General features: G+C 25.9%; 4 protein-coding genes and 1 long non-coding RNA gene across 8 annotated transcripts; 3 read left to right on the top strand and 2 right to left on the bottom strand.

The window, feature by feature from the left end:
* The first annotated feature begins 70 nt into the window (after positions 1 to 70).
* On the top strand, positions 71 to 738 carry LOC122859133 (NADH dehydrogenase [ubiquinone] 1 alpha subcomplex subunit 2). Its single transcript, XM_044162520.1, has 3 exons — positions 71 to 189; positions 346 to 452; positions 535 to 738. Exons 1-3 carry the CDS (start codon positions 107 to 109, stop codon positions 624 to 626), a joined length of 282 nt encoding a protein of 93 aa, XP_044018455.1. The 5' UTR covers positions 71 to 106; the 3' UTR covers positions 627 to 738.
* A 10-nt stretch (positions 739 to 748) lies between these two features.
* Positions 749 to 3,349, bottom strand: LOC122859117 (pseudouridine-5'-phosphatase). 2 transcript variants are annotated; one of them, XM_044162508.1, is made up of 5 exons: positions 2,936 to 3,349; positions 2,681 to 2,807; positions 1,952 to 2,170; positions 1,346 to 1,578; positions 749 to 1,258 (listed from the first exon to the last, which is right to left on the bottom strand). In XM_044162508.1, the coding sequence occupies exons 2-5, from the start codon at positions 2,736 to 2,738 to the stop codon at positions 1,079 to 1,081; spliced, it is 690 nt and encodes a 229-aa protein (XP_044018443.1). In that variant the 5' UTR covers positions 2,739 to 2,807; positions 2,936 to 3,349; the 3' UTR covers positions 749 to 1,078. The 2 variants fall into 2 exon arrangements, with proteins under 2 accessions (XP_044018443.1, XP_044018435.1); XM_044162500.1 differs by lacking the exon at positions 1,952 to 2,170 and adding an exon at positions 2,223 to 2,447 and having other exon boundaries at positions 2,936 to 3,167.
* Positions 3,350 to 3,365: 16 nt separating this feature from the next.
* Positions 3,366 to 5,121, top strand: LOC122859094 (ras-related GTP-binding protein C). Its single transcript, XM_044162463.1, has 4 exons — positions 3,366 to 3,649; positions 3,717 to 4,409; positions 4,486 to 4,628; positions 4,709 to 5,121. Exons 1-4 carry the CDS (start codon positions 3,644 to 3,646, stop codon positions 5,055 to 5,057), a joined length of 1,191 nt encoding a protein of 396 aa, XP_044018398.1. The 5' UTR covers positions 3,366 to 3,643; the 3' UTR covers positions 5,058 to 5,121.
* A 646-nt stretch (positions 5,122 to 5,767) lies between these two features.
* Positions 5,768 to 10,647, bottom strand: LOC122859076 (gamma-tubulin complex component 5). 3 transcript variants are annotated; one of them, XM_044162443.1, is made up of 9 exons: positions 10,598 to 10,647; positions 10,234 to 10,373; positions 10,033 to 10,154; positions 9,549 to 9,968; positions 7,481 to 9,455; positions 7,204 to 7,404; positions 7,055 to 7,137; positions 6,822 to 6,981; positions 5,768 to 6,381 (listed from the first exon to the last, which is right to left on the bottom strand). In XM_044162443.1, the coding sequence occupies exons 3-9, from the start codon at positions 10,102 to 10,104 to the stop codon at positions 6,101 to 6,103; spliced, it is 3,192 nt and encodes a 1,063-aa protein (XP_044018378.1). In that variant the 5' UTR covers positions 10,105 to 10,154; positions 10,234 to 10,373; positions 10,598 to 10,647; the 3' UTR covers positions 5,768 to 6,100. The 3 variants fall into 3 exon arrangements, with proteins under 3 accessions (XP_044018378.1, XP_044018369.1, XP_044018386.1); XM_044162434.1 differs by having other exon boundaries at positions 10,573 to 10,617; XM_044162451.1 differs by lacking the exons at positions 5,768 to 6,381; positions 10,598 to 10,647 and adding an exon at positions 6,552 to 6,657 and having other exon boundaries at positions 10,234 to 10,385.
* An 805-nt stretch (positions 10,648 to 11,452) lies between these two features.
* LOC122859069 lies at positions 11,453 to 13,324 on the top strand. Its single transcript, XR_006374331.1, has 3 exons — positions 11,453 to 11,599; positions 11,732 to 11,940; positions 13,264 to 13,324. It is a non-coding gene; the product is annotated as an uncharacterized LOC122859069 (long non-coding RNA).
* Positions 13,325 to 13,466: the final 142 nt, after the last annotated feature.

Genomic DNA, 13,466 nt, shown 5'->3' with positions numbered 1-13,466 from the left:
ATTAGGTTGATGAAAATCCTGAAAAAATAATAAGTCATTTATGATTTGGATGTATCAGTGATGTCAGTGTGTTACGGGTGTGTGTGTACATTAGCAAATTGTCAACATGGCTGCTGTAAAATTCGGTTCTCATTTAAAAGAATTAAGAATATTGTTGTGTCAAACATCAAAGACCAGTCAAGGTGCTAGGTAAATAATAAAATTTAATTTAAAATTATTTAATTAATTAATAATTTATATAATTTTATCATTTGTTTTATGAGTATTAATATTGCTACTGAAAGGTGTGAGGTTATGTTGTTTGACTCTATTTATTTACAAAAAAATTTTTTAATTAATTTACAGAGAATTTATTGAAAGTCAATATGTACCGTTGAAGATGAGTAATCCAAAACTTCCTGTATTGGTCAGGGAGTGTTCATTAATTGAGCCTCGTTTATATGCCCGTTATGGTGAGTCAGTTATTACATCATAACTTTGACACTTGCCATTATCGAAATCATATGTTTGTCTAACAATTAAATATCTTTTCAGAATTTGGAAAGGAATCATCAGTGTCCTTAGCAAATTTAAAATCATCTGAGATTCTTGATAAAGTACTCCAACTTGCTTCAGCAAAGCCATAAGTTAAATAATTCTAGACAAGTTTCCTGTGTATCATAAAAGAAAAAAAAGAAAAAATATAGTTGCTAAAATAAATTAGAATCATTATTTAAAAAAAAAAAAAAAGATCAAAGAAAATAATTTCCCAGAAATATCATGATTTATTTATTATTAAAACATACAGGTACTATTTATCAAAATAGAATTTTTGATTTTCAAGAAAAGATTAAATTAAATTTAGATGAAGGTAAATCTTTTAGCACCGAGCTACTAGTTTATTTATTTTTTTAGAGGTATTTTTTTTTTCATCTTTTCTTTTGTCAACAATTTTAATAGATCAACTAATTCTCAGTAGAATACTTTTTTATTTTTTTGCTTGTTAATTGTGTTGTTGGTCGTGCATTATTTATTTTTTTTTTTTTTAACAATATTTAACTATTAATTTAGTAGATTTATTTAATTTGTTAATACATTATTAATCATCAAAAGGAGGTAAGCCAAATTCTTCTGGTTTAAATTCCAATAAAGTACCAATAACTTTTGTTGCTTTTTTAGTCAAATCTTTTGGCAAATTTGAATCAGGTACCATTACAACTTGCATTCCAGCACTAACTGCTGCTTGAACACCATTTGGCGCATCTTCAAATACAAGACACTGTCAAAAATAATAAGAAAATTTAAATATAGTTTTAATGATGCTTGATTTTGTTTATTTTTTTTGTCAATAAAATATATTTTATACCTTTGATGGTTCAGGGTTATCTGAAAATCTACTGGCAGCAACTAAAAATATATCTGGTGCTGGTTTACCATTTTTAACATCAGGATCAGAACCACCAAGTACTTGATGATGAAATAACTCAAATATTGGCTTAACTTGTTTTGTTTTAAGCTCATAACTTGCTGCACTTGAACTTGTTGCAAGTGCAATTGGAATTTTATGTTTATACAAATGACGAAGTAATCTCTCTGCACCTATTAATTTATTTAAAATTTTTTTTTATTATAATAAACAAATTAATGATTGCAAAAACACAACATTCAATCATAAATATTATTATATGAATGAAAAATAAATATCTTACGATGATAAAATTATAATTAACAATAAAAAAATTGAATTATTTTTGATGGCAGATTCAAAAAGTGTTACACGACATTATTTTTTTGTTTAAATTATCAAAAAGCTAAATGAATAGTTTTATTTTTTCCAAATTTAATTTATTTCAAAATAAAAAAATAAGAAAAAATAAAACTTTTAAAAGCAATGATGAAAAAAAATTAATAATGATTTAAATAATAATATAAAAATCATCACAGCATTATTATTTTTTTGTAAATCAATAACCTGGCATAACTCTAACATCAACGAACAGTTCATGCTGCATTTGATGATATTTTTGCTGAAATTCTTGAATACTTATTGGCAATTTAAAATGTTTAATTATTATATCAAATCCAACCATTTCAGGACGTCCAAGTACGGCATATGCAACATCACCTCCATACTTGTGACCATATTCAGATACTACGTTATTGTATATTGTCTTGTATACGCTTTCCGAATCTGCACAAAAATAACGAAATATATAAGACTTTATGTATTAATTAATAATGACCTGGTAACAATTGACTCTGTGGAAATAATTTTTCATAAACTGGAGTTAATTGATCAGCAAGTTCTTCTGGTGTCAATGGTAAGCTATATTTATCAATAATAAATTGACAACTTTGACGCCACTGTAATCCCATTACTGATGATTTTTCATTCCATCCAAAAATCTTATCACTGCCATATTTACTTAACACCTCATTAAATGCCATTGTATAACGATCCTCTGTATCTGTTGTAAAATTTCTACAAAATATTAGTAACACATATTTACTCAATTATTTTAATCTATTTCTTTAAACTTTTTTTGTATTACAATATACTGTGTTAATTATTTATTTAATTTATAGTCTTGTTGATGATAAATTAACACTTATTGTAACTATTAATTATATTTTAATTTGACAGCTATTAACTGACGTTTAGTACACGTGCAATTGCATAAGATTTCATCATTGACCTTACCTAGAAGTAATCCATCCATATCGAACAAACAATGCGTAACATTTTTGTAATTTTCCATTATGTCTATTTTTTTTTTTACTATGTAGAAAAATTATTTCCTGGCTCGTGAGTATGTGACGTTTTTTAACTGAAAAGTTAATGAAAATTAAAATGTCAAGTTTATAAAATTAGATATTATTTTCATGGTCATATTGACTATCATTTTATTTGCATACAAATATTGTTAATTTTTTATATTAATTGTTATATACTTACAATAAAATAAACTTTAAATTTTTTATAACTGTAGTAAACTAAGCTGTGCTAAACTCAAAAACGAGGGAATTTTGAGGAGAGAAATAAAACACCTGGGAGGAGCGTTTGCTAAATGCTGAGGAACAACCGAATGGTATGGTCTGCTAGATGATTGGTCAGTTCCCCGGTCTTGCGAGACCTTGAAAAAAAAAATTTGGCTGGGATAAATAATTGTCGATAAGCTGTATGTTGACAAGACCAATTGATGGTATGATAAATTCATTAATTGGTTTTTGTTTTTAGTAAATATAAACATAAATATTCCAATCAATTTCACTTAAAAAAATACGAAAAAAACTATCAAAATAGTATGGAAAATAGTCTTAATAAAAAAAAAAATAAAATGAAACTTTGTGTGTGTTTTGACTTTTGAGAATTTAAAAAAATAAAGTAGCCATTTTGGTGTAATAATAAAAAAAAAATGTCTACCTTGTCAGCTTATAATTAAATTTGGCAGGAGAGAGGTCATATTGTTGACATATTTACGTTTTACACATCAAAGTCTAATGTCAAAATTGACGTCAATTTTTGTCAACTCCTGTCAATTTCCAATAAAAATACATCCAATACATCAATTTTTCCTGGTACATATTTCTGAGCTGAGACGTAGTAGCATTAATAAAGAATTAAATTAAATTAAATTACTGCTAAAAATAAATAAAGATATTAATGATGGTGAGTCAATGATGATAAGAATTTATTTATTATACATTTAAATAAATAAAATTTATATTATTTTCAGGATGATGATGATCAGTATCAGGCTGGTTATGATGTTGGTTCATTTCCACAAGATTTTGGATATACACCATTTGATGGTGAGGGTGATAGTTCAACTGGTCTTTTAGCTGGTGAACAAAAACCAAGAATATTATTAATGGGACTTCGTAGAAGTGGTAAATCATCAATTCAAAAAGTTGTTTTTCATAAAATGTCACCAAATGAAACTCTCTTTCTTGAGAGTACAAATAAAATAATAAAAGATGATATCAGTAATTCAAGCTTTGTTCAATTTCAAATATGGGATTTTCCTGGACAAATTGATTTTTTTGATCCAACATTTGACAGTGATATGATATTTGGTGGATGTGGAGCATTGGTATTTGTTATTGATGCTCAAGATGATTATATGGAAGCACTTAATAAACTTCATTTAACTGTTACAAAAGCATATAAAGTTAATCAGGCAATTAAATTTGAAGTATTTATACATAAAGTTGATGGTTTATCTGATGATTATAAAATGGAAACACAAAGAGATATTCATACTCGTGCTAATGATGATTTAGCTGATTCAAATTTTGATCAAATACATTTGAGTTTTCATCTTACATCAATTTATGATCACAGTATTTTTGAAGCATTCAGTAAAGTTGTACAAAAACTTATTCCACAATTGCCAACACTTGAAAATTTATTAAATATTCTTATATCAGTAAGTTAAAAAATTTTTTTAATATATTAATTTTTAACTTGATGAAAAATTAATTAATTATTATTATTTATTATAGAATTCAGCAATTGAAAAAGCTTTTCTTTTTGATGTTGTTTCGAAAATTTATATTGCAACTGATAGTTCACCAGTGGACATGCAAAGTTATGAGCTTTGTTGTGATATGATTGATGTTGTCATTGATGTCTCATGTATCTATGGGTAAAAAAAAATAATTAATTATATTTAAATACATTAATAATTCATTGACTAATTATTGTTTTCTTGTGAAACATTTTTAGACTAAGAGAAGAGCTTGCAACAACATCTGACAAAGCTGCTTTTGATGATCAAAGTTCTAGTTTGATAAAATTAAATAATGGAACAATTCTTTATCTTCGTGAAGTCAACAAGTTTTTAGCACTTGTTTGTATTTTACGTGAGGACAACTTTGATAGACAAGGTGTTATTGATTATAATTTTCTTTGCTTTAGAAATGCAATACAACAAGTATTTGAATTACGTAATAAAACAGCAAGTACTAATAATCATTCACCATCATTGAGTATCAATGAAACGACAAATAGTGTTCCTGGTAATCAATCTGGTAGTATTGGTCAAAATGGAAGTACTGTTCTTGCACAGAGTTAATTTTAATTTAATAATTCATTGTCTTTTTTAAAATCTATTACAGAATATATTTGTGTATATAATATATCATTGTCAAATGCATTTATTTTTTTCTTTAATCAACAGTAAACTTTGTTATTTTATTTTCTTTTTAAATCTACAAGTTGGTAATTAAAAAGAAGTATTTACTTTTTTATTTTATTGTTCGATAATACCTCCTTCAACATTCTCTATTCCTGATAAATAATAGTAGAAAAATCATTGAAAAATACTTCTTCGGATTTCTGTTAGCCTGATATTTTTAGAAAAAAAATTTTACCGATTTGTATCAGGAACATAGAATGAATAAAGAGGTATTCGGTAATTTTAGAAATTTACCTCCCCGATTTTATATTTGCCTGATACTTAAAAAAAAAATATCGAGTATCAGGAACATAGAATGAGCAAGGAGGTATTTTCAAAAATATCAAATACCTCTTTGCTCATTCTATGTTCCTGATACTCGAAAATTTTTTTCCTCTATGCTCCGCGTTATTAAAACTGAAAGGGAAAAAATATTCAAAATTACAGCAAAAAATAATGTTTTGTATCAGGAACATAGAACAACTAAAGAGGTATTTTTAAAAATTTACCTCCTCGATTTTATATTTGCCTGATACTTAAAAAAAATAATTTTGATTTTTATCAGGAACATAGAATGATAGAAGAGGTATTCCATGTTTTTGAAAATTTACCTCTTCAATTTTATATTTGCCAGAAACTTTTTGAAAAAAAAATTTTTCTATTTGCATCAGGAATATAGAATAGGCAAAAATATTAAAGTTTAGTATCAGGATAATAGAATGGTCAAAGAGGTATTTAATGAGTTACGAAAAATAAAAAAAGTGATTGATAAAAATTTCAATTATGATAAATAAAATAATTACAATGAAGATACACAAGAATATATACAATCGTTCTTGTTTATTTAATATTATCGATTAAATGTATTTAAAAATTTACCTCCTTGATTTTCTGTTCGCCTTTAATTTTTCAAAATTGTTTTTATAAATTTATTCAAGCAGTTAAAATTTATTTTCATCCATAAAATTAAGTAGTTCTTCATTGATATCATATTCTGATAAATTAACAGCTAATGAATTATTTATTGACTGATACCAAAGATAAACAAATGTATCATCATATTCACTCAGTGATAATTCATCTTTATTTATTTCTGTCCAGTATTGGTTGTGTTTTTGTACAAGGGGTGGAATAGGAATTGGAATACCAGATGGTGGAAGACTTTGATGGGCAATTTCAGCAAGATGATCTTTCATAACTTGAAGTTTGAGATTCATTTTGTCTAGAAATTAAGGTTCAGGATAATAAGGATTATCAAATAAATAAAAACTTATTAATTATCTTAATATTAATAATATTTTTGTTTTATAGAAATAATTATTTATAATTTTGTTATCATTGCATCAACATAAATTCAATGCAATGATATAAACAATTTGTTTTTTGTTTTTTTTTTTTTTTTACATTATCACAATGAAAGTACACTGGAAATAATTTCATGTACATTATTCAGTACATGGTAAATTGCTTTCGTTAAAAGCAGATGTCAAGCCAGTTACTGGAAAAAAAATTATAAAAATAAATATACATTTAATTAATAATTATTACAAGTAAAAACTGAAAGTTAAGTAAACAAATAATTAAATTAAACAGATATTTTTTAAACATTAACAAGTATTATTATAATTGTTATATTTTTAAAAATAAATAATTGATACTTACAGAAATCAGCTTCTTTATTTTGAACAGCATTGTGTAAAGCCAAAGCAAGATAAGTGTGATACTTTGTATAGCTAGTTTCCATTATATCCAAATCTGATGAAATTAATTGTTTGGCTCCATTTTTCCATCGATCACGAACGTGGGCACACATTCCAAGCATCTGTGTTGTACAATAAAATTTTAATTTTATATTATAACGTTGTATTTTTCATTTGAAATTAATTTAAACTTACATTATTAATTGTTACTAGGATGTCAGAAAATTGAGGTGTTTGAAGACAGTGTTCATGAACTCTATCCAAGTAATCATTATGAGCTAAAAAATAAATATAATTAAACAAGTTTAATAATTAAAATAAAATCAAGTCTGCAATAAACGTACCTTCAATTATTGAATATAAATTATTAGCATTAGCTAATTTTTTTTCTAGAATTGAGCCAAGATTTTGGAGCACTTGACCTGATAGATATGAATGTATTGAACCTATTGCATGCAACAGCCAAAATCTGAGACACTCTAATCTTCTTGCATAAAAATGTTGAAGAACATCTGTCATATCATCATCACAACTTTCTTCTAAATCTAATAATAAAAATTATATAAAACAAAATTAATAATTACAATTTATCAACAATAAAAATGTTGAAAATTTTTGTACCTTTAAATCTAAGATCACTCAATGTCCATACTGCCCACTTGAGTTTCAATTGAAATTTAAAAATAGTATTATATTTTTCTAAAGTATCATCAGTCAGTACCATGTTAACTGGCCAATTAATTGAATAATGAAGAACAGTTCCATCAACTGCTTGAAGTACTTGTCTTGTTCTTATATCATTTATTGTCATTGACCAATGATTATCTGATTTTGAATCACGCCATTCATCTGGCAATACTTCCTCCATAAATATTCTCATTGAATAAGGATTTGTTATTGATGAATGATTCTCAATAGCATAAAACATTTCTTGTTGAAAAAATTTCTTCATAACATGCTCACGTTCCATCATATAAATTGATCTCATTAATTTAAGATGATGCTCCAATTTATATTCATTAACAAGAATATCTTTAACAAGTTTTGCTGCACAAGAATATCTACGATCTAAAATTTCATCTAATACATTTTCAAGTACTTTTCTAAATGGCAATATATAAGGTGATATTTTTTCAAGTTTATCATATATTTCAGTACTATTATTGTTGTTTTTATTATTACTTTTAGCATCAACAGTATCAATATTTAATACTGGTGGTAAATAAGTTTGAAATGCTTTCATAAGAAATGGATTATTAATTCTTAATATTTGTTGTTTAATATTTTCTTCCATATCTGAAATTGTATTATTGCCTGATAATTTTTCTGATTTTGTTGAAGAACTATCAACATCTTCATCTTGTTCAATCATATCTGGTTCATCATTATTATTATTTGAACTATAAATTTTAAGTTCAAAAAGTACTTGTGTAACAAATTCAACACTCAATGGTACTCTATTATTTTCAAATTGTTTTGTATTTTTTTTCCACATGTCTGATAATCTATCTAATGTTACAAGAATTTCAATGCTTCTTCCAATATCCATGACTTTTTGAAATAATTTAATTAATACTGGATCTGATATTGTTTTATCAGTACATTTAGTTGTAACAAATGTAACACGTGTTAAATCATCCTCACTTTTAGTATTATCAACGACTTTATTTATCAAAAATTCATGTCTAAAATCTTCAAGACGTCCTTCACTAAGCCAAGTATCAACAATATTTAAATAAACACTTAGACTTGATAGATAAATACTTGCACAAAGATTTGTTCGTTCACGACTACTTGATGCTTCCATTTGTTGATAAATACTTGATAGTAATCTGTATGATTTTATATGATTATCAGATTCAATTAAATTTGATGTTACTAAACAATGAATACCATCAAGTAAATTAATTGTTTTTAAATCTGATTGAAGATCTTTTGTAAGTGTTAAAAATGTATTAATATCATCTTGACGCATTACTTTTTTTTCAATTTCAATAATATTATTTTTAACTTGACTCATGTGTTGTTTCATTGATGCAATATAAGCTTCAAGTGTTAATGGTGGTAATTCATTAATATTATATTTTAAATGTAAATTTTTTTCAAATAATTTTAGCCTATTTATCATTGAAAAATATGGTGTTAAACTTGTAAAAGCACTGTTAAATGCTGCTGGTGTTAAACTTGGAATTGATAGATTATCTTTAACAAAAAATTTATTATCTGTTTTTTCATAATAAACAACCATTTCCATGGGTACATGAAACATCCATAAAACTTCTCTGAGTGCTTGATACTCAGTAATTGTTCCAACATCTAGAGTTGTTCTTTTAATTTCTTTGTGATAAATTGCACATAAATGGGCATGTGAAAATCTACTGACTACTTGTGATTCATGTTTATTTACATCATTCCACCAGGAGTTTTCAATATTTGAATTAAGCCAATTACGTGATTTTGTAACTTGATCAAAATGATCAATTTTTTGTAAAGCATTTTCTTCAGTTGGTATTAATTTTTTATTGCCTTCTTTAATTTCTAGTCTTGATATTTTTTTATCATCTTTTTTTTTATCATCCTCATCATCTGACCAATCCTAAAAATAATAATACAATTAACATTGATTCATCATAAATATTTAATCCAAAATAAACGATTATTATATTATTTAAAATAAAAATTAATTTACACTTTCTGAGCTGCTTTGATATTGACAAAAGAAATTTTCTTGACCTTCTTTAAGATGTTCAGCCCAGTCAATTTCATTAACTTCATTTTCTTCTGTTATTGATAAACTTTTATCAATGGATGACACTTGAAGACAATCAATGCTTGATTTAGTTGTGTCAGTTGATAATTCCAATATAAGTAATAGCAATGACCATTGTAAATCATACTGTGGATGATGCTCAAAATCAAAACTTGTTAAAAATGTATCAACAAGTCTTTCAAACTCTCTAGCAACATCATATTTTCCATGAATAATAAATTTTTTTTTAACATCAGCTATTTTTCTTTTAGTTGCATGACTGTCAATTGACAAAAAACGATGATGACTGATATTTGAGGTAACATATTTTTCACACACTCGAAATGCTTCATCTGATTCCTAACAATCATCAAATAAATGTTAAAATTTATTCTGTAAATTAGTAAACAACTTTGGTACTTACTTCAAAGCCAGTCAATGATATTATCAATAGCTTCAGATCATTTTGAATATCATTGAGTATTTTAGTTCCCATTTTATTTACTTTTTCTTCCACATGAAAATTTTTATTATCTAAATAATATGCTGAAACAAATTTTAATATTAGTTTATTTGAACTGTCAAAAGTTGTTTATACTATTAACTATAAACAAAAATATTTTACCTATTAATCATGATGATTTTTGCTGTTGGTTATACTTTTATATTATAAATAAATTTTTGTTTCCATGGGTTGCTTGTCTTTCCCCAGCTACCAGTGAATATTTGTTAAATATCTAACCTCGATATGTTTGTTTACTGACACTACAAAATTGACAGTTAATTAAATAATAATAAATTAACAGCTATTATTAAATTAATAATCATAAAACAATAATAAAAAAATAACAATATTATGATAAATTAATTTCAACTAAGTAAACATGGTTTTGTTTATAGTTGTATATTTTTTTATCAACAAAAACTTTAATTAAAAAATACATAAAGAAAAAAAATTGATTACCCATAAATATTGATAATTAACACACCATTGAGTCATCATAATAATGATTTAAATTGATAATAATATTATTTATTTATTTATTTATTGTTATGGTTTTATTGTTGACATATAAAAATAATAATAATATTTAATTTTGCTAAATTGCTGGTTAATATTTTCTCTGCTTGGTGGCGTAGCTCTCTCGAATGTGAAATTTCGGCTAAGTTCTGGTAGATACCCACAGAGTCTCGAGCCCCTGAAAAATGGTCAAATTTTAATGGCCGCGAAGTGACGCTATAATTTTTTCACTCCAATAAATTGCTTAATTATCCTGTAAAAATGAAGCAAGGTATGTTAAAATTGTTATTAATTACTTTGTTTATGTTTAATTAATTGAAATACTATAAAACAATAGTGAAATATCAAATAAAAAATATGTAAAATTGTAAAAATGAGCAACCGATTGTGCGAGATTTTTTTTTCGTCGTAGTAACCCGGCGAATGAATATATTTAACAAAATTCGTGTTTTCAAGTTTGCAATATTAGTTTTTTATATTGTTTTATCAATTGTTTCGGTATTAAAATACTTTATTTATTTAATTTATTTTTGATAATTAATTTGAGAATGAGGCTGTTGTCTATCACCAGGATGTACAAGCTAATATTTTTTCATAGCAAAATATTGTCCGATTGCTCCGAATGCTATTAATTATTATTGACTCCATTTTGTTTAATTGCTATCTTTTTTTATTTATAATTTTTATTTATATATTATTATTATTATTAAGTGTGTGAACTTTTTTTTATTGGTTTTTATGATCCATGTACAGAGCTGTTTGGCTGTGGAGTTGTTGTTCATGTCTCATATATTTTGATGTTGATATTTACAGATAGCTAAAGCTGAGGCTACTAATTATTTGAAGAATATGTACCTGGGGCTGAATCAGCATGTGTTAATATGATTCATCAGACACAATTATTGAAACCAAGACTGAAAAAGATGATCAAGTCAGTTCGTCATGGGAGTCAAGGTCGTTTTACAATACAGTGAGTATTATTTTATTTTTTTAAATCAATTTAATTTCTTTATTAAGCTTTAAATGAATTTACAACAAATTATCAAACAACAATTAAATATTTATTTATGATTATAATTATTTTTGTTTTTTATTGTTACAGCTACAGTAAATGGAGTTTTGGTAAAACATTCATCATCACCAAGACCTTGCCAATATATGTAAAATGAAAAAGAACGAGCAATAAGTATTACTGAATTAATTGGAGCAGATGATAAATATGAGAGTGCTTGTACACCACGACAAAAGCTGTGTGCTGTTAATATGACAACATAGCTGAGAAAATAATGGTGATGCTGAGAATGCAATAAGGTACGTTTGGTTTGGATTTTATTTATCAAATGGTTGAGAAAATAATCGAGCTAATTCTGAACCGTTTGGTCAACTAAATATGAGATCAAAAAATATTGGTGAGTGTATTGAACAATCAGATATTAATACACTTGAACCACCAAGACAATCATAAAAAAAATAAGATATTGAGTTTGACGTGGATATTATCAGTATTGACATATTGTCATACGTTAAATTTATACTGATGAATCCACTGGAACCATTGCGTTACGTGAATAGTGCAAAAAGTAAGTGATTACTTAGCGAATGATGCACTCGATATAATTGACAAATAAATAATTATTTGTTAACGAAAGCGAATCAAAAGCGAAAACATTACTCGATTTTAAAGTTAAAAATGACAAATTAAAAAAAAAAAACGGTGTTATTGCGTCACAGAGGAACGGATATTAAAATAACGAACGACAAAACTAATGACAACAAAAGGAACGTACAAACTTGGAGATCAAGAGCAAATGACCGACTTAAAGACAATTGAGGAAGTACCTGAAGAAACAACGCATACAACTATCCGAAAAAAAAAAACAATCTGAGCTAGATTGATAATAAACTTGGACACCAACAGATACTAAGTCGTCACCGAGACCAACTACATCACTCAATCCTTTATCAATGATGAATCTTGGATAATAAAATAGCCCTTATTAATTATCTTTGACCCCCAGTGCAATTGAACTTACTAAATAACAGTTAGAAGCTTTTTTTTAATAATTTAACAGACCATTTATTATTGCTATTGCCATACATTTTTTTTAGTTACTTAATCGAAAGCATTTTAAATTATCAGACAGACTTTTCCCATTTAAAAAATAATAAGTTAATCAATTGATAGTTTACCTGTTGATGTTGATGATTCAATATTTATCATCAGCTGCAACATCAAGTTTTAAATTGCGGTAGTGTTTGTCCATGTATTTCACTGGTCGACTCTCTTGTTAGCCTTCGGTATATCAGGAATTGCTACCATCAAAACGTTGAAAAATATTCCACCACAATGAGATACATTATCGTCAACATGTTCAGAATTTTATAAATAATAAAACAATTAAAAATATTTAATAAAATTACTTCATAAAGAATTTAATATTCAATTTATTACAAATAAAAATAAATTAATTAATAGGCAAAATATAAATACATACAAAACAATTTATCATCAAGCGTACAATTAAGTAATTTAAATAATATAATTCATCGTTTTCTATTTTATTAATAAAAAATAAAAAAAAAACAACTCAATTATTTTATAAATAATTAATAATAAATATAATAATAATTCAGATAGAGATGGTGTGTAAATATTCGTGGTGCCGCTGATGTAATCATTACAGACTACCTGGGGACATCTGCGTAGGATGGTGGGATTTATGGACGCTTAAAAGGTAGGCCTCTATTTAATAGAGTATTAATTAAGCCATTACAAAAAATTGCCTGAGTAAAATAAAAATTATTAAAATGATAAATTTAAATTTACAATTGATTTA

This window comes from Aphidius gifuensis, linkage group LG1 (genome assembly GCF_014905175.1).
Source record: "Aphidius gifuensis isolate YNYX2018 linkage group LG1, ASM1490517v1, whole genome shotgun sequence".
Classification (NCBI taxonomy): Eukaryota; Metazoa; Arthropoda; class Insecta; order Hymenoptera; family Braconidae; genus Aphidius; species Aphidius gifuensis.
Note: the sequence above shows the minus strand (reverse complement) of the source record. Positions and strands in the feature narration are given on the sequence as shown.